At 34.7% G+C, this 27,197-nt stretch overlaps 1 protein-coding gene across 1 annotated transcript in view; it reads left to right on the top strand.

Moving 5' to 3' along the window:
* The window catches only part of LOC116467503 (cilia- and flagella-associated protein 36-like), a 58,204-nt gene extending 33,197 nt beyond the window's left edge, over positions 1-25,007 (top strand). The window contains 2 exon segments of the mRNA XM_058438170.1: positions 24,009-24,395; positions 24,397-25,007. Of these exon segments, the coding sequence (XP_058294153.1) occupies positions 24,009-24,395; positions 24,397-24,934 (925 nt within the window). The 3' untranslated portion in view covers positions 24,935-25,007.
* Positions 25,008-27,197: the final 2,190 nt, after the last annotated feature.

Below are 27,197 nucleotides of genomic sequence, written 5' to 3'. Positions count from 1 at the left end.
GCCTTCTAAACACTTTCAATAAATGTAGAGGAGGAAAAAAAATCACATTACCTAAGCTATATAATACTGTACATGTTCAAATATAGATTAGTGAACTGTAAAATAAAATTCTCTTTCCTATCATTTCCCTCTATGAAAAGTCACCAACTATTTTACATATTATCTTCCACCTTTCTTGTAGAAATATTCCACATCAGTAGGCATAATTCACAGGGAAATGAGGAACTGAAAATTACTGTGAGATAACTTTCTTCTTAAAGTTTTCTTAGGGGTTCTATTTTCCATCTACACACAGTGAATTAAAACATTCATTATATGTGTCAGCTAACATTCTATTTTGTCTAGCAGAGACATTGGTAAAGAAAAGGATTTCCACTATGCCTGAAATAATTGGTTTAAAGCACCAGAGAAAAATATGGGCCTTTGAAATATGTCTGAATTAGGAATCATTTGAGATATTAATCCAAGTTGGTTTGTCCACTGCTGTTATTAACGAGTTTCAGAGTTTTCCAGACTTCAGCAACTTTAAAAAAGTATAACAGAGTTTTAAAATGTAAATATTCCTTTTTATGTGGCAACTTATTTTCTGGGAGAAACTGACATATTTCAGATTTGGCATTGTATAAATCCTTTCTCATGCTGCTAATAAAGACACACCTAAGACTGAGTAATTTATAAAGGGAAGAGCGTTAATTGACTCACAGTTCAGCATGGCTGGGGAGGCCTCAGGAAACTTATAATCATGGCACAAAGTGAAGCAACCACATCCTTCTTCACATCGTGGCAGGAGAGAGAAGAATGAGTGTCCCTTATAAAACCATCAGATCTCGTGAGAACTAACTCACTATCACTAGAACAGGAAGGGGGAACCACCACATGATTCAATTATCTCCTCCTGGTTCCTCCCATGACACATGGGGATTATGGGAAGGAACTACAATTTGAGATGAGATTTAGGTTGGGACACAGCCAAACCATATCAGGCATAATAAGAAAGAAGAACTGAAGCATCCCAGAAAGAATAATTATCAGATAATTCTGTGCAAAAGACATTATTCTGATACTATAGACAATGGAACAGGATGGACAATATTCCTATTTTCCTCTTAAAACTTCAGAAAGCATATTGCATTTTATTTCCAATTAAACAAAGAATTAACACTATATAAAGATAGCCATCTTTACATTTTTTTCTTGACAATGTTTATCTATAATTTTGTGCTATAGACTATACTAACCGGTAAAAATTAGGCTTGGAATGTGAAGGCAGATGACAGGCAGGGGCAAAGGACAAAATGCTAAATTGTTGCAATTTCTTTGGTGTATTTTCCACTTGCAGAGAATATCTGCAATCCCTAGGAACAAACATAAGGAATATCATTGAATCCCTATGAACAAGCACCCTAAGAATGTCATAAGCTTATTTAAAATATTTGATTCTGCCTCAATGCAATCATGTTGAAATTAGACCAAATAAATTAAAAATAAGTATATTCATCATTATTTGAAAGACACTAATTTATTCATCTTTACTCAGGCAGATTCAATATTTATTTAACATCTACTTTGTGCAAGCACATGACAGCATTGAATGAACTGGCCTTTATGAGGATCGATCAGCCTTCAGGCCCAGATGAGAAAAGTCTCAGTATATCATGTTTAGATGTCCCTAAATCTAATCCTGTTTATATTTGGCATTTTCTGGTCACCTATTAAACACTGTAGTCAGTACTCTGTTCTATTATCTTTATTATTCCACTCTTACTATGTTTCTGTTAAAAGTGGGAAATGTAAAATACAAAATATAAATACAAAATGATTTTAATATCTAATCTATAGATTCTAACAATTTCTCACAGTAGTTTTCATTTTCATCCTCAAGGCTATAGGAAATCACTACATCCATGAACCTATTTTATTCTAACCATAATTCTTGTCACTTTGTATTTGAAGGTTTGTATTTATCTTTTTCTACTATCAGTCTGTGAACTCAAGTCCTATAAGCCAAAGACGTGTCAAAGGCCTCCAGGAAGGAATTACTATAATTCTTTCCAAACTAATTTTTACTGTCCAGATTCTCTGTTAGTAGGCCAGGTGTTTTGTCTAGCTTGCTTCAGTTGATAACTCTTTCCAAAACGATTCTATATCAGATACAACAATTATCAGCTTAAAACTGCTCTGTGTAGAAAATAGGTTGGGCCACTGCCAATATTTGTCAAGTTGACTCAAACATACTATTACGAAAACTGACCTTAGGTAGCCAAGTGCTAAGGTTTCCACTACTATTGTTCTAGTCTGACTATGGGCAATTCTCTCATAAACTATGCAACCTCTAACATTCTCAGCTGTGTGATTAAATGTGCCTTGCTCTGCAATGTGTAATGCATGTGCAAAGTTGGCTACAAATTAAAGAAGCAAAGGAAGTAGAAGGACGGAAATGATCAAAGGAATAGGCTGAATATTCCCTTCTGATTATTTTAATCTTAGAAACTTAAAATATAAATAAATTTCACATTTCTGAAAATGAAATAAATGCACAAATATTTAATAATGAAATCTAACTTTAACAAGCTCTATAATTTCTATTCTCTCAAAAATGTTCACAAACTTTTCTTTGATCTAGAAATGAACAAGGAGATTACTAAAATAACCACTGAGATGATAAAAGAACATGAAGTTGGTGTTCCCATAGACTAGATATTAGTGATCATTTTTTGTCAATATCCTCTGAGCCTTTTCTTTGATAGCCTGTGAACTCTCTGCATTTGAATTCAGTCTTAATACTGTCTACCTGAATCTCTAGCATCACTCACCCCAAATTACCCTGAGCACATACACACACACACACACGCACACATGCACACACACTCACTCACTCATGCACACACAGATAATGAAATGGCAAATGATAGCAGCAGGAGGCAGCCAAATGCCTAGGCAGATAGGGGAGGGTCCCTGGTAAAAACCCCACTTTCAATCCGAAGATAGTTGAAAGCCTGAAAAACAAGCTACAAATTAGATCTTCGGACCAGATTGAGAACTTGTTTTTCTGTTTGGTGTGCTTTTCCTCTGACTGATCCCCACCTTTCACCTATTTTACATATACCTACTTTTTCCTAACTGGTTTTCTACACTGTCATGCCCACCTTTGGGTGGCATCTTCACTTAACCTTTTTTGCATACTTACCAACCAGTCAGCATGTACTCCCCATTCCGAGTCCGTAAAAGGCCGCAGACCCAGCCACGTGAGGAAATTTCCTTTCTTTAAGTAGGGACACCAACTGTGCATCCATTCCTTCTCTTCTGAAAGCTGTTTTCATTGTTCTACAGAATTCTCTGCCCTCCTCACTCTTCAATATCCAGTGTATCCTCATTCTTCTTGGGCATGGTATAAGAGCTCAGGAACCACCAAATGTGGGTACAAGCTATAACACAGGTGAGCTGGGGCACATCAGTATGGCCGAGCAAGGCCTGGGTGGGGTGTCACTGGCTGGGGTACCTCAGCTTGCAAAATGGCCAAGAAGAAAAATTCTACATCACTAAGATCATTGAAGACATCTCAAACATAGGTATAGAAATTGAGACCCCTTTGTGATAGAGGTACAGAGTCAGTATCATCAGTAAAATGCCACAACCTTACCACAGGTAGAAAAGGCTGATGATCATATCAGTTGTTTTGCACAGAATAACTAACCATGAATTTAAGTATAAACTTCACAGACTCTTCATTTAGAGAATTATTCCCCATTATAAGCACACTTGCTTAGAAAAATAATATGACTGCTAAGAGTAGCACTTGGACAGCTGAAAATGATAACTCTGGAACTTGGGGGTCCAATTTACTGTAACCACTAGCCATGTGGTTTTTACTAAAAACCTCTTTTTAGTAAAAAAATAAGTTAAATGTTTAGCTCATTAGTCACACTAGTCACATTTCAACTTCTCAATATCCAAATGTCACTAGCAGTTACCATATAGGACAGAAGAAGTATACCACATGTCATCACCACACAAAGCTTGATTTGACAGTACTGCTCTAGATAATCGGTTTTATTAAATCAGAGTCAAATCTTCCAAATGCTTAGAATAAAATATGGAGTTGTAAGTCCAGTGCAAGAAAAGGTAGGATATCAGTTCTAACATTCAATTACTGGATTTCTAGGCTGACTAGCTGTGACGCTCAAAGCTGGGATGACTGGAAGATCTTTTGAAGTATTAGATGATTAGTGTTTTGTGTTCTTACTATCCTCTTTGCAAAATATTATGAAGTGGGAGACTAGATCATCCCACCATCAGGTAAGCAGGTTTTATCATCATTTGTGAACTCAGGAAGAGAAAGAGAAGTAGAAATGTGAATAAAAGTTTTGCAACACCCTATTAAAGAGCCTAATATAAAATTATTTGGTAGCATGATATAACAAAACTGTAAAAAATATTTTTTCTTCACAATAAGTAGTGATGAATGTACTGGAAATATTAAGTCTATTTAAGAAGACAATAGTTTATGAGAACAAGTAAAGACAATGTGTGGAACCATACAAACGAAGATAATGTATTGCCACAGATCTAGGAAACTATGTATTAATAATGAAACTGTTACTTTGTATTGAGATCTTTCAATGTATCAGTCTTTGTATTGTATCAGGTTCTGTGTCATTTACTTTTCACAATGATTGGTGAAGCAAGCACAATTTGCATTTTACAAGTGAAAAACTACTAAAATTTAAGTAACTTGCTCAATGTAGAAAAGCTAAGACTGGAATTAAAAACTAAATCTTGTAACTCCAGATAAACAAGATTCATATAACAGTGTTGCCCAAAGCAAAATATTTACCTCCAATCTTTGCACCATGTTTAAAATAATTACCCGAATGGATGCTATACAGCTATGAGATTTAATTCATTATTATTTACTTATTTTTATACATTATCATTGGTGTACTCTGGATTCCGTTGGCTAAATTATTTGGTCTATTTATGCCTGCAAAGATCTAAATTTTCTAATTCATAAATGATTTTATTTTCATGGTTTATAGAAACTAGCTCACATTTTTATTTAACAGTAAGCTGGTTTGCCTTAGTACTTGCTTACTCCCCGTCCTTATCATATAAATATGTTCTACCATTTCAAAAATAATAGCAGAAATTCAAAGCATCTTTCTCATCCCTGTATATTCTTTTTTTCATTTTCTTTAGAACCAATCTTCCTGAAAGTTAGTTGATTATTGTCCTTCGCTGCTTTTCACTTCTCAATCCACAGCAGAGTAGCTTCCAACTCACACACTATGTATGAAATCAATACTTGCCCAAGCTATTAATAATACTGCACATGTCAAAACAAATGTGACCAAAATTTATTATGTATTCTAATATTAGACATTATATTATGTTCATCTTTTATGAAACTCTCTTCTCCATTGGTTTCAATGGCATCAACCATCAATTAAATACCTGACGAGACTTGATTTCCAAGTCCAAAATTAATCTCACAATTTTAATAATAAATCTGATCTTTTAATGATTGTTTTTCCATCACTATCCATTTTCCAGAAAGAATATAGGATTTTGAACCAAGCTTTATTTTTCTGTCTCCTATAATCCTTCATAGATATTCATTTTCTAAGTTCCAATAATGGTATGTATCCAATAATTGAAGAATTCATGCCTCTTTTTTCATCTCTCTGTTATAGTTTAGTTACGTTTATCAACACATTTGCACTAAATTATTAAAATTCCTCACCTCTAACTTATTTTGCACAACCACCATAATTTTCTTTTCTCCCACTCCCTCACATTTTTGTTTTAAATTTAGACAAGGCCTTGCTGTGTCACCTAGACTGGAGTGCAGTGGCATGATCTTGGCTCACTCAAACCTCTGCCTCCCAGGCTCAAGTGATCCTTCCAACTCAGCCTCCCAAGTAGCTGGGGCTACCTACAGGTGTGTGCCACCACTCCTGGCTAATTTTTGTATTTTTGTAGAGACAAGGTTTTGCTATGTTGCCTAGGCTGGTCTCAAACTCCTAGAGTAAAGCAATCTGCCCACCTTGGCCTCCCAAAGTGTTTGGATTCCAAGTGTGAGCCACCATGCCCAGCCCTACCATACTTTTCTTGAACAACAATGATCAATGTGCCACTCACTTGCTTAAAAAAAATTTGGTAACATATCTAGTAGTTTCAGGACAAATGTAAGGGATCAATTTGATACTTAACAGCCTTTATGATGTGTCACAACTCCATTCAATCCATTCGGATTTCTGTTTTACCTGGAGGACATCATGTTAAGTGAAATAAGCCAGGCACAGAAAGACAAATACTGTGTGATCTCACTTATATATGAAATCTGAAAAAGTCAAAACTATAGAGGCAGAGAGTAGAATAAAAGTTATCAAAAGTTGGGTGGCCATGGAGAGGTTGAGGAGATGTTGGTTAAAGGATACAAAATTTCAGTTAGATATGAGGAATAAGATCAAGAAATCTATTATAAAACAGGGTGACTATAGTTAATACAAGGAACATTGGAACCTTGAAAAAGTGACCTCACTTCCTTGGTGAAAGACCCCAACAGAACTTAGAATGCTAGTAACCAGGCACCCACATTCTAGAGAAAGCCCTATAGGCAGCTCACTTGACAGCAAATGCCCAAGAGAGCAAAATGTCCTCTTGCTGGATCCTGACTTTCCAAGGCTCTCACTTCAGGTCTTCCTGAAGGATGCCAATATGGGCTTATTTCTCACCCTAGACGCCTCTGGCCAATTGGCAAGGGGCACCCACAGGTAACACAAGGAAGCCCAGGCCCCTCCGAGCCACACAAGCCCCTCATAGGCCACACCTGTGATCTCATCAAAGATGCCCTACACCCTTCCCTGTCACCATGTGTTGGGGAATGCAACTGAGAACCAACAATGATTTGAAGAATTTGTGCTTCTTTTTGCATCCCTCTATGATATGTGAGGTAATGTATGTGCTAATTAGCTTGATTTGGCCATTCCACAGTATATATTTCATTATATGATGTTTTCAAAACATCATATTGTACCTGATAAATATATACAAATTTGTCAACTAAAAATATACATTTCTGTCTTGATCTTGTACAACCAAATCAGTATCCATGATCTACACACCATGAATTGTTTTCTCCTCCTGATATTAGGAGTGCTTTACTCCTTGATTCTGCACCTAAGTTGTCCCTGTCTGCCTGAGAGTTTCTTTCTTATCTTGCTTATCAAATAAATACATTTTATTGGCACAAAACTCTATTTAGTTGTGACTTATCTGGGAACCCTACACGCTTTACTACCAAAACACCAGGGGTTTGATCTAGGTCCTTCTCCTTGCCACACAGAAAGCCAATCACCAAGATGACAAGTGATGCTGAAGAAGTCTTTAACCAGATGCTGCAGCTGAGGAGATGGGAGCTCAGTCTCAAATCCATCTCTCTGACCAACTAAAATGAGGGGCTTACATAGCAGGGAAGGAATGTGATAATGTGCGTAAGAAAACAAGAACTAGGGAGGGGCAAGGAAGCAATCATGATGAATGAGCCGTTCAGCATCTCATTGTCTGAATATGGTGATCTGGTGAGTTTCAGTTCTCTGATACTCTGAGAGGCCATAAGCTTGTTTCTTAAGAAAGGAACTCAAGTGAAAAAATATAAGTTGCAAGTTTTAAGACCAGAAGAGTCCATTTCTATGTTTATCAAAAATAACTATCTATGGGACTATTGGGTCGGTTTATTTAAACCAGGAAATATGTATGTGTATTTTTAGCTTCAATGCATCATTTGATTATTTATGATCTAATACTAATTTAATATATTGAGTTCATTTCCTAAATATCTATGTTGCTAAATAGATCATGATCAGGACAGGGAAAATATATTAATCATTCTTGTTATTGAGCAAATCTAATATGTGAGGATTTTTTACTTTAGTATTATTTGGGCCATTTTGTAAACAAGTTTTTTAAGCATGGGATAAAAGGATAGCAACAGATATTTAGAGCTTTTAAAACAGTAACTTGAGAAAGGTGATAACTTAAAATTTAAAACTAACTTTTAAACTTGAAACATATTAAAAAAACAAAATGTGTAAAGAAAGATAATAAAAATTGAGAATAAAGTTTTCTTACAGCAAGGTGCTAAAGCTGATAAAAAATTGCTGGGTCAATTTGTCTCCCAAATAAGCTTTCCTCTTTTTCCCGTTTATCAACTCCAAACTGAAGTAAAACTTTCTACTTATTTATGGAGAGAGTAGAACAATCACAGGGACCCTAACCCTGTAAGAGGGACAGATTGTACACCTTTGTACAAATATCGACATGTGTAAACATGCATCACATATTAAAATGTATCAAGTTATGGGTGAAAGATGATGAAAAGAAATCCTATAAAACCCAGGGACCAAGGGGATGATGGTACCTCTCAACATGTTATATTAAAGTTAGTTGTTGAGTTTGCCTTATTTGCCCTTTCACAGATTAAGACCCTGTATGATACAGACACTGCTCGGTCTTAGTATCTCCAACAGCATTAATCACAGAAACTATTGATGGCAGCAGTGGGCCATCTGGAGCAGTCTTTGCCATCGCACTGGCTGCAGGGGGGAGGCCCAGGTGGTGGCAGCAGGAGCAGCTGTAGGAGCAGCAGTGGCTTCAGTGGGTCCCCTCTGCCCCACATCTCCTGTGCCCCACACCCCCAAGACAACCAACTGTACCATCCCCACCCTCGCACAGCAAGGCAGAACCTGCTCCCAGGCCCAGAACCTCCACTGTGGCCTCAACCTCGCTACCCACCACATCACAGCAGCCCACAAGCACCTGGCTGAAGGCACAGCCAGGAATTGTGGGGCTGGCCCCAAGAGCATCAGGTTCATTTGTGCAGAGTTTTTTGGGGCCACCATGCCACCTGCATCTCACCTGCCACCCCTGTGAAGAAAATGCAGAGAGGAGGCAAACTAGAAGAACAGCAAAGAAAAGCTGCCCACCTGGGTTTGTTTGCCCAAGACGGGCACCACACACGTGAATCACCAAGGTGTGTGCCACTGATGTCCCACAAATCTACCTGCCCACCCTGGAGGTTGAGGCTCAGAATTTGGGGCACAGACCCCACACATAGTCCATGGCGACAAGTATCAGGTGCAGGTTCTTGCAGCAGCTGGGCCTGAGGCACCCTACTATGTGGCCCTGAGCACGGGAAACTGCACTGACAGAGCAGGAATTACCCAGATGCCCCTGCAGCCACACTGCCATGGCTGCGGACCCAGGCATTTCTATATATTGGGGGCCAGAAGCAGGCAGGAGCCCTACCCACCCAGGAGCAGCTGCAGCCAACCAGGCCACGGCCGTGGACCCAGGCATCTCTGCACTCTTGGGGTCCTGGGAAGGACCTCCTTGAGCCTACAGGCTCAAAAATTCCTGCTCCCTCTACCTGGCTTCTCCCTGCTGTCAGTGTCCACTCCAATCTCAGAGCAAAGTTGAGGCCGAATCCGGGGACTATCTCAATCTGGCCAGGTGTGCCAATGCTTGTGACAGTGCTGACACGCCATCTCCCTGCTGCCTCAGCCCCCTCTGGACTTTGGGTGCCAACAAGCATGGGAGGGAGGCTGAAGGGGGTGCTGAAGGCAGCTTAGTGCCTTCTGTCTACCTCATTCTTCCTGGATGCAGGACAAGAACTCAGGACCTAATGAATGGTGGGGCTAAAAGAGCCATAACACAAACAGGGCTGAAACACGCCCCTTCCTCACTACATTGTGAATGACAAGAAGAAAAGAAGGGAGGAGAGAAGAACTCTGGCCCTTCAGGGAGCCCAGACCCAGGAGCTTCCCAAGCCAGGGCTTTCACATCATTTTTAGGGTTCTGTGATTCCTGCTGTTTCCAAGCCTCTGGACACCACTTCGTACCCACTTGCAGGGAGCCAGCGCCTGTGCCAGCACCTGGAGCTGCCAGCCCCACTGCAGCCAGTATTCCTGGCTGTGCACAGTGGCCAGACCCCACACTCGCTCATTCACAAACCCCTCACAACCCGCTCACCCTTGGCAGGCGCGGGATCCAGGCCAGTAGTGTGAGCTGAGCACAGCCTGCCAGGCTGAGTGGGCCCAATGGGCCCGAGAAAAACTTGGGCAAAGGCACCAGTGGCCACAGAAGTTTCTGACTGGAAAAGCAACAACTCAAGGATCCCATAACACTACTACACTTGGTTTGTTGTGTACAACATGAACTGAATAACAAGTGGGTGGTTTAATCAATTAATGAATTAATTTGGAATACAGTTATAAATTCTAACATTTTAACTCAGAAGCCTATTCCTTTGTCTTAGTTTAGATCACTTTAATTTTTAGCTATACTTTTGGGCTTATTGAGTCAGATGGTTAAAACATTATTAAATTCATATGGAGTTGATTTCAGTTTGGATCTTTTGTCACAACATATTTTCTCAATTTTCATCTGGCATATGCTTATGGGTGGAATTTTCAACCCTTACACTGATTTAATTTACTTGTCATACTTAGTAATTTAATTGAGTTCCCATTTTTACTTATTAGCCTTTGTGTTTACACGTTAAAACTATCTGGTAACGTACAAAGTTTCTGTAAAATTCCCCATATTTTCTTGATACTTAGAATGATATATATCTTCTGGTTTAAAGATATTTTTCAGTATATTTTCATTCAAATGATAAAATTCTATTTGAGTTTAACCATATTATTTTATGAAAACAAAAAACTTTTTAAAAATAAATTTACTTAGAAAGTGTATCAGTGAATTTCCTCGGTCTTCAAAAACACAGAGGTGTGTAATTGCTAAAGAGACGCATAAATATATTAATATATCATTCAATATTAAACAATTTGATGGTAGTTAGAAATTCAGTTGTTATAACTGACAATGTCTGGACAGGATTTTCTGAAAAATGACATATTACATATATATTTATTACATATTGTCACAAATGAAGCTCACTGGCCAGATAATGTTTTGAAATCTCAAGGATGACAGATTTAAGAAATTCTAGATGGAAACAATAAGATTATCTTTAATATATTTATAAATATCCCATCATCCTAGAAGTAGATGGGTCAAAATAAATACTAGACTTTAACCTCAACGTTGCATTTTATAGTGATGATAAATGTTTACTATAAGTCTGAATTTTAGAGTACTATACCTAATTAGCTCCTTCATTTTTTACCTTCATGAAATTAATATTCAGACACTGTTTTTAAAAGGGCCAGCTGCACACAATTCAGGTATGAGATTCAAAACTCATACATTCGCCTGAGGGTTATTTAATGTGAAGAGTACAAATGAGTGAAACACATTTCAGTAATCATGACAGATATTAATGCTAAGCATATGTGATTAAGAGACCATTCAATTGTGCAGTTACAGTCATTGTTCAATGAAAGAATGCATGTTCAGTATGGACAGAATATTTGTGTTTCACTGTTATAATCCCGACAAAGAATACAACACTGGAGTAAAGTAGATACTAAATAAATATCTGGATAAATAAGTAAAAAATTGATAATTATCATGAATCTACTTAAAAAGTTGCAAAGTATTTCATTGGAAAAGGAAAAAATCACCATTGATAGTTGTATTTTTAAAAAATAAAATATATCTATGTCTGTGTAGCATGGATACACTTCATGGCTTGAGAGCACGATTTTGAATTCAAAGACATCAAAGCTTTACGTATTAATGCATGTATAAATGCCACATGACATGTGCATTCTGAGATTGTCAAATTAGGAGTCAGATTTATGAACATATTTCATAAAATGGGAAAAAATGAATTATATAGATTTTTTATTAGACTTTCCTTCCTATTCAACGTAAAAATAATTTCATCTCCACTATATAAGAAAGTAGTTATTTTACAAACTTTACACTTATTTCACATGTTGACACACAGATTTATATATGGATTTTAATAAATATTGATTTCAGATGAAAAATTAATGGTGATGGTATATGTTCAGCACTCCGTTTTCTTTTATATAGACAGTACATCCCATTATTTCCTTTCCTTCTTTACATATTTGCGATTAAACATCATCATATAGACATGTAATCTGGACTTAGCTAACTTCATATGAATTCAGTTGCACAAACACATTGAACAGCCACTATTTGTTGGCATGAAAATAGTAGCCTCTGCCCACAGAGAAATGATAGCCATTTGAACTTAACTTAGAGACAGGTATGTTACTTTTCTACTACTCTTCCATAAATTCTTAGAAATTATGTGAGTAATTTTACCAAAAATAATAAAGAAATTACATTAATATTAATATAAATAAATAGAACATTCAGTAAAGTGGTTTGTGGTAAGGCTGACAATATATAAAGTGAGGGAAATAACTGTATTTTAATTACTGGATTGACCAAAATATCTTATTTAATTTTACAGATCATTATTTAAGCTAAAAATACCAATAATGAATAAAAATAGACTTTTCATAAACCTCAGCCTCAAGTTTAACATTTATGTATCCTTTTTTAAGTCAGTTACACATTTAAGATCAGTGTTCTCACTTGACTTTATCCTTCAGTCAAATTTTTCTTAGCATTAAATCATAAATAATACTTCAATTTACTTTTACCACTGAAGAAAGTTGTATTCAGTTTTCCCCCTTTGTAGAAAGGAATGGTATTTTTGAAAGGACAACATTTTGTGAGTTTTTTTCCCCTTCTTTACATGGCAAACTATATTACTTCAGCATTTATATGACATTTAACATGGTATTTTCTATTTACATTTTTAAAAAATCTGATAATTCCACAATATAATTTCCATTCGTAAATTAGAATACAAAAAGATTTAGATGTGTATGTGAAACTAGCATAAGCTAATTTCTAGAAAAATTTAATAAAACTTGCAATTATGAGTGCCTACTATGTGCCTAATCTCTGTGAGTTAAAAATTCTGAGGGGCCCAGTATTGTCAGGATTTAGAGGAAGCACTCTTTCATGAGATTTACTCCAGGAGTCACTAGGTTCTTAGGGTAGATCTTGGAGAAAAATATCTTTTTACTGCAATGTTGAACTTATTTACTTCATTCTAAATTAAATAAGACAATAGCAATAAGACCATAAAATAAGTGGCAATTTTTTTAAGAGAAAAGCTTTATTTTGGGAAATGGCAGTGAAAAGGAAGATAAAAGAAAAGTTAAACCGTCTTTTAATTGTTTCCTTAGTAAAGGGTTGTTATGGACAGAAGGCTGTTTCCCCACAAAAGTCATATGTTGAACCCCTACTCCTCAACGTGATGGAATTACAGGCAGGCCCTTTGGGAGATCATTAGGCTTGGATAAACTCATGAGCATGGAGTCCCAATGGTGGAACTAGTGTCCTTATAAGGGGAGGAGGAAAGACTAGATCCCTCTCTCTCAGCCATACCAGGACACAGTCAAAGGGTGGCTGACTGCAAACCAAGAGGGAACTGAACTTGGATTTCCCAACCCGCTAGATCTGTGAGAAATACATGCTTATTTTATAAGCCACACAGTCTATGGCATTTTGTAATAGCAACCTGAGCTAAGGTAGTGACATAATACATCAAACACTGAAAATGTGGATGTTAGTTAAAGGACTAAATATAGATAAATTGAGATCAAGAAAATTGTCTTAATAAATTTATAACTTCCTTTGGAAAGCATACACAAAGGATTTTGTTAGATTATTTGCAAATGTTTATATAGAATTCAATCTTTATCGTGGTTTTATGTTAAAATACAACATTACAGTCACAAAAGTACTATTTTGTGCATTTGAAAAAAGACAATATGGATTGTGAGATAGATTTTAGAATAACACTGAAATTCTGTAAGTTTTATTTAGTATCCTACCTCAACAAGAGTACTTCAAGGCTTCATTGATCCTGAATAAGCTTTCCTTTCTGCTGCTTTTATGGACAATTCATTCATCCAGTTTCACCAGGCATATCATTTACTATGTTTCTACTACTGTTTTAAGACCATACATGATTTATTTTTAAAATTAAAGTCTTCTTTATGTGCCTTTCTGCATATTCTCCCATGCTAAGTTTGAAGGAATAATAAAATATTTCATAAAAATTGACATAGGTTAATCCAGATTATGTTGCCAAATTTCTTTCTACCTAGCCAGTGCTGGCAAGTCATCATTAATCTGTATTTTTGTGATGTCTATAAGAGCTCTACAAATTGTTCTACATAGATATCGTGAGCTATATTTTGTGCAACATGAAGCAAAAGTGGCCAAATGTATTAGAAATTTTCTCATTACAAGATACAAACAACATGCATTTCCTTTACTCAGCATTGAAAAATAATGGGATCTCATTCTTCACTCCCACTGAGAGTGTAGGAGAATGTCCATATTTAGAAAAATAGCAACTATCATAAGAAATAAGTTGAACTTCTGTGTTTCATTATCAAAGGAAGATAATAGCAAAAGAAATTAAAATGACAACAAAGAAGCAAATATTGCAGGACATACCAAGTAGGATGAGCTTGGCAGAGTTAGGCACTTACTCTGATTTGCTTCAGAAAAAGGTGGCAACTGATACGTGAAACATAATCTACCTTAGCCATGGCATTCAAAAAGTCAATTAATCATAGTCTACCCTAAAATCAGGCTACTTATTGACCTGTATTTAACACCTCCTCATAACATTTGTAGGTGATATGCAACATCTTGGTTTCACTAAGAGACCACAGGGTACAGTATGTTATGACATTCAAAATCCTTATTGAGGAATACAATTTCTAGGAAGAATAATCTTTCCTCTTCCAAACAAGACAAACAAAATACAAAAAAAGACATGCAAAACAAAACAATAGAATCCTATTTTATTATCCAAAATTGAAGCCGAAAGCATCGTTTTACTTATTTAGTTTTTCCAATGCTTTATATTTTGTACTAAAGCATTAAGTATAGGTGAGGTAGATATTGTTTTCTTTATGACTAAATGTCTGACGAAATAATGAACTTCTTCCTTCCATAGATAATTTGTATCTGTTGCAAAATAGGAAACATCTATTACATTTCAGTATATCAAAACAAGTGCTAACAATAATTTATTTTCTTTACCTGAGAGAGAAAATGTCATTTTGCTATAATGGTACAATGGTATTACAGTGATAGGAAGGTATTTTTGTAATAATTTATAATGAAAATCCAAGTCTATTATTGGAGTATAAGATGAGAGAATTTGTCTGGATATATGGCATTTGATCCTGTAACATAAGAAAGATTTTAAAAATGTGAGATGATAAATAGACTGTATTGTTGAAGTGATGAAAACTGAAAAAATCAGTGGAGTGTCCAAAAGTGCCAGCTGGAAAGGAGACAGAAGGATATCAACAGTCTGCATTCAGAAGGAATCCTGATGTGTTGATGTAATAGCTTGATAATGAAATGACTTGCCTGCCTCTATTTACAAAGAACTCTTTGACTCTTTGAAGTGGGATGTTTCGGAGATCACATAAACATGGCCTAACATAAAAACTGTGTCTTTAAGTGTGTTATATTTTCTCTATAAACATTCATTCAAATAAATCAGTCTCCAAGGTTTATGTGTTTATTAAGCATATTAGAATTGAAGATTGTTTAATATCTGCTACTTGCTCTGCATTCAAATCAAATTTTACTTTGAGATAGTTTTTGGGGGGAAAACAATAAGTCAAAACTGATTAACAACTCTGTCTAGACTCAAGTAAATACATTGTCACCCAATTTCATGAATAGACAATAGAGTACTTGTTAAAAGCATGTGACACTCAGATCAGTCAAACCTTGCCAGAACTGAAAAATGTAGAAATACTTGCCTTGAATTCTTCGAGGAGCTCAGTGGAATATGAAGAAAATGGGCAAGAAAAAGAGAGGGAGAGGAGAGAAAAGAAAAAAAGAGAATAATAATATAAATTTCAAGATGAAAGGAGTGAGAAAATGATTAAGCCTAAATTCTAAGATGTAAAGTATGATACAAAATCACTGTCCTGAATCAATTATCCAATAAGCCTATTTGACAGTCAGCCATTACGGTCTTGGCTTAGCCCGTTAACTAGCTGTATAACAGGTTCATAAACATCTTACTATAAAATGCCTAGTACATGTCAGGCCATGGTCCTGGGGATACAGTGTTGAACAAGGATAGGATGGTACTTTACATTCCTGTGGGGAGACATAAACAACAACCAAAAGCTTACAAATAAATAATTTCAGATAATTAAAAATTCCATAAAAAAATAAAACAAAACTGGATAGGGGATAGCAGGTAGGATGGAGGAGGGTGGCGTAATATCTGATTAAAACTACTTGTAGTAGGAATTATATGAAGTGGTGTACTAATTGTAATAAAGTGGGCATGTGCACAAAACTATCTCTGGAGCAATCAATACTTTCCTAAGGGCCACTCCAGATGTGCCAAAAATGTCTGAGCAGTAAAATAAGATGACTCACTCCCGACTTCATACTCTTTCCATTTTAACTCACCACTAACACTTGAATTAGTTTGAAATTTCAGAAATTACTTGCTATTAATACAGGCAGTAAAAGCGTTCTCATAAACCGTGTCAAGCATGCAAAAATACTCTGGGATTTTTGCTTTGCAGAGAGCTCCAATCCTGTTTCAGCTGCCAACTCAAATGCTGCTTTCTACATGATATTCCTCCTGCAATAAAGCTCTAAGATGGGAGAAAGACTATGAAATAAAGAGGTGATTTGCCTTGATTTTTAGAAAAAATCTCCAAGGAAATCAATTTTATATTTTACCATGTGTACCCATAAAATTAGAAAATATTTAATAAATGATATTTTTATATTATTCTACTAGGCAAGGATGGAATAATGTCATAGTTCTACTTGTGAGAGTGGGAAATGGTGTAGACTTTTGAAAATAGCCTTAACAAAATGGGAATGAAATAAATCTACCTCATAATATCTTTGTTAAGTTTAATTGAGATAATCCATCTAAAATATCTGTTTCTGGCACATGGTAAGTGTGCAATAATATTGGTAGTCATTATTTTCATTAAAATGTGTTGTTTTCCTTAGAATATATTCTAGATGATGGTTATTATTTTTATGTGAAACAGTATGTCTTTTGGAGGCATGTATCATATATAAATAAGTGGTAATTAGTACAAAAATGCACACTGCTATAATCACTTGTACCTCGGCATAAAACAAACTTTCTTTAAAAAAATGACTTTTGTCTATCAATTCTAAGTCTCCTTCTTCCCTTTCTGGCATAGAACACAAAATATTTGGGATTATTCATTTTAATTCTATTATTCAAATTTAGTAGAAAAAGATTTCACTATTTTATATTAGCTCTAAGTGTCTAAATCTCTTATTCTCTAGTTAACCTATGACTCAAACAATAAAAATCCTGGAAAAAGTATTCTTAGAAAAATAAGAATATTTCTCATATATAACTTATCGAATATCACTTGTTTTGCTATCACATGAAAACAAAATGCAGTAATGGATGGTATCACGGTGACAGAGTAGAGGCCTTTAAAATGGCATACATTTGTCGAGTATTTGAACTGTACCATAGGGATAGCTAAATTCTAGAATATGAGAAGGTAATTCCTAATCTCTCCATTTAGGCATAGCTCAAAGAATAACTGCAGTAGAGCTTGCCCAAGATTAAGTACTTGCTTCTGACCATACAGTGACATTATAATTAACCACTGTTTTGGGACAGAATCCCCCAAATGACAAGGGGCACTTTCAGTTTGGGTGGTTATTGACCATTTTGTGTGGTTAAAAATAAAAGTTTTTCATCTACAATGAGATACTGTTCTTACAATGACGCTTGTGGAAAATACCATCTGAATGGCGAGTCTTGGAACCTGCCGTTGATATTATTTACAAGAGACATCATTTTGAGGATACATGGAAGTTTCCACTTACTGATATGTTCAAATATTTAGTTTCTTCTATACAAGGACAAAATTATGCTAAGTCTTGGGAGTTCAGAAAAAAATATGATTTCTGCATGTGAGGAATTCTCATATTCCTAGGAGAAACAGGTCAAACACAAATACAGTGTGCAAATTATGAGACTGAAGAATACAAATAACTCAGTGACTGGATAAAATAAATATCGGTTGGCTAATCAGATAAGGCTGACAATTTTTAGTGATAAGGTATGTGAAACAGGTTTCACAGGACAAATAGGAGTTTACATAGGAAAGGAAGAATAAAGCTTTGTTTGGAGATCAAAATAGAAGACGGGACAATTTCCAGTGAAAATTTCAGAGAAAAGAGAAATCAGATGTGTAGCGTCACAGGGCCATACAGAGAACCTCAGAAAGTGCCCCCTTGCTGATTAAAACCTTCTACATACAAATACAATTTGGCTAATATGTCATGAATCAATGACACTGAAATTATTGGCCTACTAATTATTTACTAACAAACTTAATAAACTTTAGACAACATTTGTTTACAGATACTGAAATTAATAATTATAGACTATTAGTAGATCTTTCACTGTTTTTAAACAGTAAAAAACACTCAAATTAACCTCATATGTTTGAAATTCTTCTCCAAAAATAAACACAAAAGCCAGCAGTGAAATTCTTAGTAATAAAAGTAAAGACTATAAAAACTCAAAACAACAAAATGAAAACAATCTTGACAGGACCACCTTATATGTCGGCATTATAAATAAAAGAAGACATTCCAATTACTATGGTTATTTTGTTTTGGATAGACAATGAAATAGAAACTGCATGATTTTAGGAGAATAATTTAATGTCTGATGAGGATTTTGAATGTGTTTTAATCGTTTTCTTTTAATCTTATACATTTTCTATTTTGTTGCCAGCATTTTTAGTATTCTAGAAAATATTGAGGTCTGAACAGCATCCTGGAGTTCATCAGTTGATGTGGCCTGTGAGCTCTACATTTGGCCTCCCAGCAGTACTTTTTGTTATTTAAACAAAGTGCTAATAAAATGTGCAAGATGAAAATGCTGGTCCTTTTGTTTTCGCAGTCTGCAATGTCCAGCTAAATAAAAACCAAGCTTGAACTATGACACAGTGAATGCCTAATAATATAGTTCCCATATATAACACAGTGCCTATATTTTATATAAATATATTTATTTTTTCTTCCTACTTGGAGTTTTTTTTTTTTTTGCTAAATTCAGAACTATTAGTTTCATAACATCAACATACAAAAGTCTACATGATTTGCATTCTAGACCACATGTATTGCTAATGACAATACCTTCCCCTCCCTCCTCTCCTCTTCAAAAATTTAAAACACGGCATATTTAAGTGCAAAAGGATGGCATGCATCTTTTTGGATGGTCACCCCTTAAAGAATTCTAGTATTTTTTTTCTATGTAACATCTTTATCTTGTATTAAGTACCATAGGAACAATTTCTTTTGAAAGATAACATTTAAATTGATGGTTGTGTGTGTGTGTGTGTGTGTGTTCGTGTGTGTGTATATAATTAAAGGTTTTAAATTATATATATAAAACCTTAAAAAATCAACTCAAAATTGATTAAAGTCTTATAAAACCCCAAACTATAAAACTACTAAAAGAAAACATGGAGAAAACAATTTATGACATTGGTCTGGGCAAGGATATTTTGGATAAGACTTAAAAAACATAGGTAATGGCCGGGCACGATGGCTCAGGCCTGTAATCCCAACACTTTGGGAGGCCGAGGTGGGTGGATCACAAGGTCAGGAGATCGAGACTATCCTGGCTAACACAGTGAAACCCCATCTCTACTAAAAATACAAAAATTAGCCGGGCATGGTGGCGGGTGCCTGTAGTGGTGGTGGGCGCCTGTAGTGCCAGCTACTCGGGAGGCTGAGCCAGGGGAATGGCGTGAACCTGGGAGGCAGAGCTTGCAGTGAGCTGAGATCGCGCCACTGCACTCCAGCCTGGGCGACAGAGGGAGACTCTATCCCCAAAAAAAAAAAAAATTGGTAACAAGAACAAATATAGAAAAATAGGATTAAGTCAAACTAAAAGGTTTCTACAACCAACGTAAACAATCAACAGAATAAACAATCTAAAGAATGGGAGAAAATGTTTGCAAACTATATGCCGTTTGACAAGGGATTAATATCCAGAATATATAAAAAACTCAAATTACAAGATAGCAAATAATAATAATAATAATGTGATTAAAAATAGGCAAAATATCTGAATAGACATTTCTCAAAAGAAGAGATACAAATGACCAACAGGCATATCAAAAACATACTCAAAATCACAAATTATTAGGAAAATGCAAATCAAAACTACCATGAGATATTACCTCACCCCGATTAGAATTAATATATGGTGTCTAGGATGTGGAAAAAGAGGAATTCTTACACTCTGTTGATGGGAAGGTAAACTAGTATAGCCATATATATATGTATATAGTTTGGAATTTTAGATATATATATTTTATATATATATTATATATATAGTTTGGAATAATAGAAATAGGTTTTATTCCACTACATCTGAAAGCCTGCCATTTTACTTTAATAAGATTCTTGAACTAAATCGTACAGTTAAAAAAAAATAGTCGTGTTTCCGCAGATGGTTATAAATACAATGTGCATGATACATGTGTTTCTACATCACCAAAGCCAGTGAATGTACTGGGTGAAGATCAGCCTGGGAAACATTCAAATACTTTGAATTTCACATCTTGAATCTGATATTGGGTTAGCACAATCACTAATGCTCCATTGGCAGGAGGTAACTGGGGCATAGAAGTTCTAGACTCTTTAGCAACCACAGCTTTTGAAAATATTAGAAAACTTATATTTGAAATATAATGAGTTGTTTACAATTATGTTTCAAAATTACATTACTCAGTATTCTCCAGTGCATCTTGATAATATAGGATTTTTACCAATCCAGTAGATAAGTAATGAAATTTTAGTATACTTTTAATTTGTTATATACCCTTGATGATATAGGTTAAAAATATTTTATGTTTAAACATATTTTGAGTTCACAATAAATAATTATGAAATTATAATCAAATTATAGTCAATATTTAGAGGTTTAACATAAGTAAAACTTTGTTGGTTCAATTAATTAGAAAATACAATTACTGTGGTAAGCGATTAAAGCAATTATTCAATTGTATAAAATAATAAATGGTTTTATGTATCAAAATGCCAAAAATCAGACTGTTTTCAAGATTGACCTTTTATTTTTGGATAACTCAATACATTTAGTAAAATTTATGGCATGAAACTATTTTTTGGGATATAACTTTGTGGCTCTTTAGTGATAGATGAGGCTTAAAAGGTATCCCCACACTTTGTTCAGCATTTATTAAATCTTTAGAATTGGGAAGTCTCAAGAGAGTACTAGGAAATTCAGAAGTGTTTTCCATTCATCAATTCTTTTATCACACAATATCATTTTGAGTACATGTCGAGGCTTTTCAAAATGTGATTTCTGCTTAACTTGATATTACTGCGTGTTAGAATTCACACAACTACTGCTGTCCTTGACTTGAAGCATTTTTACTTTGCATATTGACATTCACTAAAAAAAAAACCTCAGTCTGTTTATCACTGCTCTTTTCTTATCTGTGATATTCACTATTATAATAAAAATATACATTTCTGAAATTAAAATATTAATATATTGTAGACATTTTTATTATGAATTCACTTTATAAAATTAAAAGTAGCCTCAATGTCTGATGCTTTACCTGAAGAGATTGGTGTACAACTTGAACTCATTTAAACTAAGCTTTTATTTGAAACAGTATGTATATTAAATAATATGTGTATATAACTTTTGCTAAATTTTCAAGATTTTAACATTTTGATTTTAACATTTGCTTCACAAAGTTAACCTTAGCAAAGGTATGTTTTCTGTAAGTACCTACATTATTTTAATACCTCTTTACATCAGAGACACACATTTTAAGCCAAACTAATTTAGCTAACGTAAAGGATGTATATTCATTTTATTTAATTGAAATAATACTTTATTGAGTAAAATGCAAGTATTTTTGAAAACAAATGTTGTTTTCTGAAGAGAAAAGTAAATTATTTTACTCTAAGTTCTGGGACATGTATCCCAGAACTTAACATATAATAAAAAGTAAATTATTAAACATTAAATAATTTTAACAACAGGTAACTATCTCTATTTTTAGTGGACTACAAATCAACAAGTGTTCATCCTTGTTTTAAAAAACAGTTGACTTATATGGCAATTTTTCATTTACATTTTTAACCCACTAAATTAGTGTACTCTAATAATTTAATTTGTCATTTTGATAACCTAAAATATCTCTGAAAGACAAATTGAACATATTAAATATAATTTAAAGATAACTTCAAAATTGTCTTTTTTTCCTACCACTATCCACAAATTTTAATACCATTTTCTTCTTTATGAAGACAATTTTTTTTGGCTTAAACATTTTTGGATTATCTGATTATATGAGGAGTCTATTTTGCAATTTCTTTCTTTCTTCTTTAAAATGATTTTGGTATATTATAAAACCTGTTTCTACACTTTTTTGTTTGTGTTTGTTTTTGTTTTTGTTTTGAGATAGAGTCTCACGCTGTTGCCCAGGCTGGAGTGCAGTGGTGCGATCTCGGCTCACTGTAACCGCCGCCTCCCAGGTTGAAGGGATTCTCCTGCCTCAGCCTCCTGAGTAGCTGGGACTACAGGCGGGTACTACCACACCTGGCTATTTTTTTTTTTTTTTTTGTATTTTTAGTAGAGACGGGGTTTCACCGTGTTAGCCAGAAGGATGGTCTCAATCATCTGACCCCGTGATTCTCCCACTTCGGCCTCCCAAAGTGCTGGGATTACAGGCATGAGTCACCACACCCAGCCTGCTACACTTTTAAAATAATTTTTAAACTCGGGAAATAAAAAATACAGGTTTCGACAGTGACAGTGAAGACAGGAGTATTAATTAGTGTCCTGTGTATATGTAAACATTGCAGATGCCTTTTCTTCTAGGTGCATAATTTAAGGATAACAATCACTAATTTCTAGCCTACTCATGAATAGATGTATGTGTGTATATACATATATAGTATATATCACAAGCTATTATATTAAATTATAAGCTTTTAGGAGTGTAATATAGGAAACAAAACGTGTAGTTAGCGATTGCAACAAACGTAAAAAATCTAATTTATTATTAATTAGAATAATAATATTTATTATTAATTCATCTTTAATCACAATTTATTTTAAAAAGATGCAAACTGAATCTTTGAAGACTCATGGTAGCTTAGGAAAAAAATAAATATTAAAAATCAAAGTTTAGAAAAACATGATTCTTGATTTATACTATTTTATAAAAACAACTGGTTTATTTTATCTCATCTATTAATCATTTGATTAATTCACTGATTTAAAAGCATTGAGAAATTTCTGTTGAACATTCGTGTTGATGGATGGTGAGAAACACAACATCAGAAACAATGACTCCTCTTCTCAAGAGTGATTACAATTAATTTTGTGATATAAAAATTCCTATAGTTTAAGAAAGTATATAATACATAAAAATATGTATCATGACCTTTAAGTTGAATAGAAATTACAAGAAAGGAAATAATTCACTAATTTGAAATCATCAGAAAATATGTTCTGAAGGCTACAGAACTTGATTTTACAACCTCAACCATTAATCTCTATTAGCATAAATTTTGTTATCAGCCTCATGTCTGTTCTCGTTGTACTCTGTTCCGGCTTGAAATTCCCCAATGCACCTTGTACAATTCTCATTTATTTATTTACAGGCAAACTCAAATGTAAAAAGTGATCTTTTGGGCCCGGAGACTGTCTTTTAGCCCCAGTTCAAATTGGTGAATACCATATTTAACTAAACTAGAAATTAGTAAAATTCTGAAAATACAGCTGTATTTCAATAAATAATTTTGTTTGTGATTTCTGATCATTCTTTGGCATCAAGATGACCCTTTGAAATAATTAATGCTGTTTTGGAGGAAAATGTCAGTGCTTATCACCTCATTATACTTTTCTCCTAACACCCAAGAAAAACTGGAGATCTTGATGATGAAGAAGAAAGCAAATTGACCTATACAGAGATTCATCAGGAATACAAAGAACTAGTTGAAAAGCTGTTAGAAGGTTACCTCAAAGAAATTGGAATTAATGAAGATCAATTTCAAGAAGCATGTACTTCTCCTCTTGCAAAGACCCATATATCACAGGCCATTTTGCAACCTGTGTTGGCAGCAGAAGATTTTACTATCTTTAAAGCAATGATGGTCCAGAAAAACATTGAAATGCAGCTGCAAGCCATTCGAATAATTCAAGAGACAAATGGTGTATTACCTTACTGCTTAACCGATGGCTCTGATGTGGTCAGTGACCTTGAACACGAAGAGATGAAAATCCTGAGGGAAGTTCTTAGAAAATCAAGAGGAATATGACCAGGAAAAAGAAAGGAACAGGAAAAAACAGTTATCAGAGGCTAAAACAGAAGAGCCCACAGTACATTCCAGTGAAGCTGCAATAATGAATAATTCCCAAGGGGATGCTGAACATTTTGCACACCCACCCTCAGAAGTTAAAGTGCATTTTGCTAATCAGTCAATAGAACCTTTGGGAAGAAAAGTGGAAAGGTCTGAAACTTCCTTCCTCCCACAAAAAGGCCTGAAAATTCCTGGCTTAGAGCATGCGAGCATTGAAGGACCAATAGCAAATTTATCAGTACTTGGAACAGAAGAACTCCGGCAACGAGAAGACTATCTCAAGCAGAAGAGAGATAAGTTGATGTCCATGAGAAAGGATATGAGGACTAAACTGATACAAAATGTGGAGCAGAAAGGAAAACCCACTGGGGAGGTAGAGGAAATGACAGAGAAACCAGAAATGACAGCAGAGGAGAAGCAAACATTACTAAAGAGGAGATTGCTTGCAGAGAAACTCAAAGAAGAAGTTATTAATAAGAAGTAATAATTAAGAACAATTTAACAAAATGGAAGTTCAAATTGTCTTAAAAATAAATTTAGTCCTTACACTGAAAAAAAAAAAAAAGAAAGAAAAACTGGAGATCTAAATAGCTCTGTCCTCTCTTGCATATTCACTCTTTTTCATGTATCTGGCTCAGAAGAGTTCACAGCAAAAGGGTCAGCATTGTTTTTAATACTTGGGTTAATAATGAGAAAAGTTTCAGGACACTTATCTTTCATATCTACATATTCAGATAGTCTGTATAGTAGGCATGGGCTTGCTCATATATGTATGTACACACATACATATATTCATGAGTAGGTGAGAAATCAGTGACTGTTATCCTTAAATTATGTAACAAGAAGAAACATTGTATAGTTTTAACATTATTCTTTGGCTACATAAAAATATCACTATTCAGTTTTTGAAAATCTATAACACAGTTCTGTAGAAAATAAAAATTTTATGTTCAAAATGTAGCAACCATATGTATATTATCATCACATTATTATATAAAATAATCATGTTATGCTGCTATATTAATGTCCTTGAAACTATCTTGTCAACAATAATAGTTATTATAAGTGTTTCCAGGAATTTGGTAATAGTAAATCTATGAACTTAGTTCAGAATCACAAGTCATTAATTTTGGCTCATTTGAAGGTTATGCGTACCACTAGATGCCACATTTTATTTAAAGTAAGTGTTTAACTAGGAAGTTGAATTCCTCATGATATCCTCAAAGCTTAAGGATGTTTAATAAGTATAATACATTTTGGCCAGATGCAGTGGCTCATGCCTGTAATCCCAGCACTTTGGGAGGCCGAGAAGGGCAGATCACCAGGTCAGGAGTTCAAGACCAGCCTAGCCAATATGGTGAAACCCCATCTTTACTGAAAATATAAAAATTAGCCGGACGTGGTGGCACATGCCTGTAGTCCCAGCTACTTGGGAGGCTGAGGCAGAAGAATTGCTTGAACCCAGGAGGTGGAGGTTGCAGTGAGCTAAGATCACGCCACTGAATTCCAGCCTGCGCAACAAAGCAAGACTGTCTCACACACACACAAAAAAGTATAATACATTTTAAATGAAGTATAAATGACCAGATGATTTTCCCATGTTCTGTTGCAATGGAAACAAAGGGAATTACTTGGGAAAATTTCCAAATGCACCACAAGGATAATTACAATAATAAAGACAATTTTATCGATAAGGCTGTATCCCTCAAATTAATGATGTTTTACCATTCTATTATCGGCTTCCTGGATGTACATTTTCACAGCAGTGTGGTTAAACTATGAGCAAATCTTCAAGAAGAATTCTGTGCAATTGAATGTTTGATGTGACTAGTGCAATTGAATGTTTGGTGTGATTCAAGGACAAGTCTAACAGTGATCATTAGTAAGCTACCATGTTCAAAATATTTCAGGTTTTCTTACATGCCAGTCTCTTTTTTTATTTTTTAAAAGTTCTGACTTTGTATGTCACCACCTCTTTCCTATCCAAGCTATATCAAGCTCATTTTCTCATCTGTATGGGTCTTTGTACAGTAAACGGTTTTTATTTGAAAGAAATGCAAAAATCTCCAAGTTCATTTGTAATTATTTTCCCAAAGTAAAGAAAAAATGTTTTTACAGCAAATATGTTTAGGTTAGAGAGTTATGAATGATTTGATATTTTTCTTATGTATATTTTTCAAAATTTCCTTAAACTTCTATAACAAACATGGTGATTTAGTAATCTAAAAAACTATTAATATTTTTAAAAACACTCCTGAAACACTCATTTGCCTGGCATTTATTTGTTTTTGTCACCTTTTTTCCAAGTTTACTGCCTTCCTCATCTTGCAAACTCCTACATATATCACTTTTCAAAAAATCTACTAACATCACATTTTTATCTATCTGTTATTACTATGTTGTCCTAAAAGTGTAATTGCCTCTGTCCTTGGAACATTGACTCCCCCATCCATGAGGATGCCAGATGTTCTATGACAGCAAAAATTTAATACAATACATTGCCTTCAATGGCTAGGATTCCACATCTTCTCCAAAGATCATTTGCTGCTTGTCCATTTCTCTCTAGATGGAAAGGAGCTCATATTTAGAGTGACCTTGGATTAGGTCTAGTCTTTCATTTACTCATACTTCACTATTGCACATCACTGAACCAATACTTACTTTTGGTGCAACATTTACAGACCAGGGCTTCAACTTCAGTTAATTACCTTTTAATTATAAAATATAAATTTAGCAATTAAAAATTG

Source organism: Hylobates moloch, unplaced genomic scaffold, assembly GCF_009828535.3.
Source record: "Hylobates moloch isolate HMO894 unplaced genomic scaffold, HMol_V3 SCAFFOLD_4, whole genome shotgun sequence".
Taxonomy (NCBI): Eukaryota; Metazoa; Chordata; class Mammalia; order Primates; family Hylobatidae; genus Hylobates; species Hylobates moloch.
Note: the sequence above shows the minus strand (reverse complement) of the source record. Positions and strands in the feature narration are given on the sequence as shown.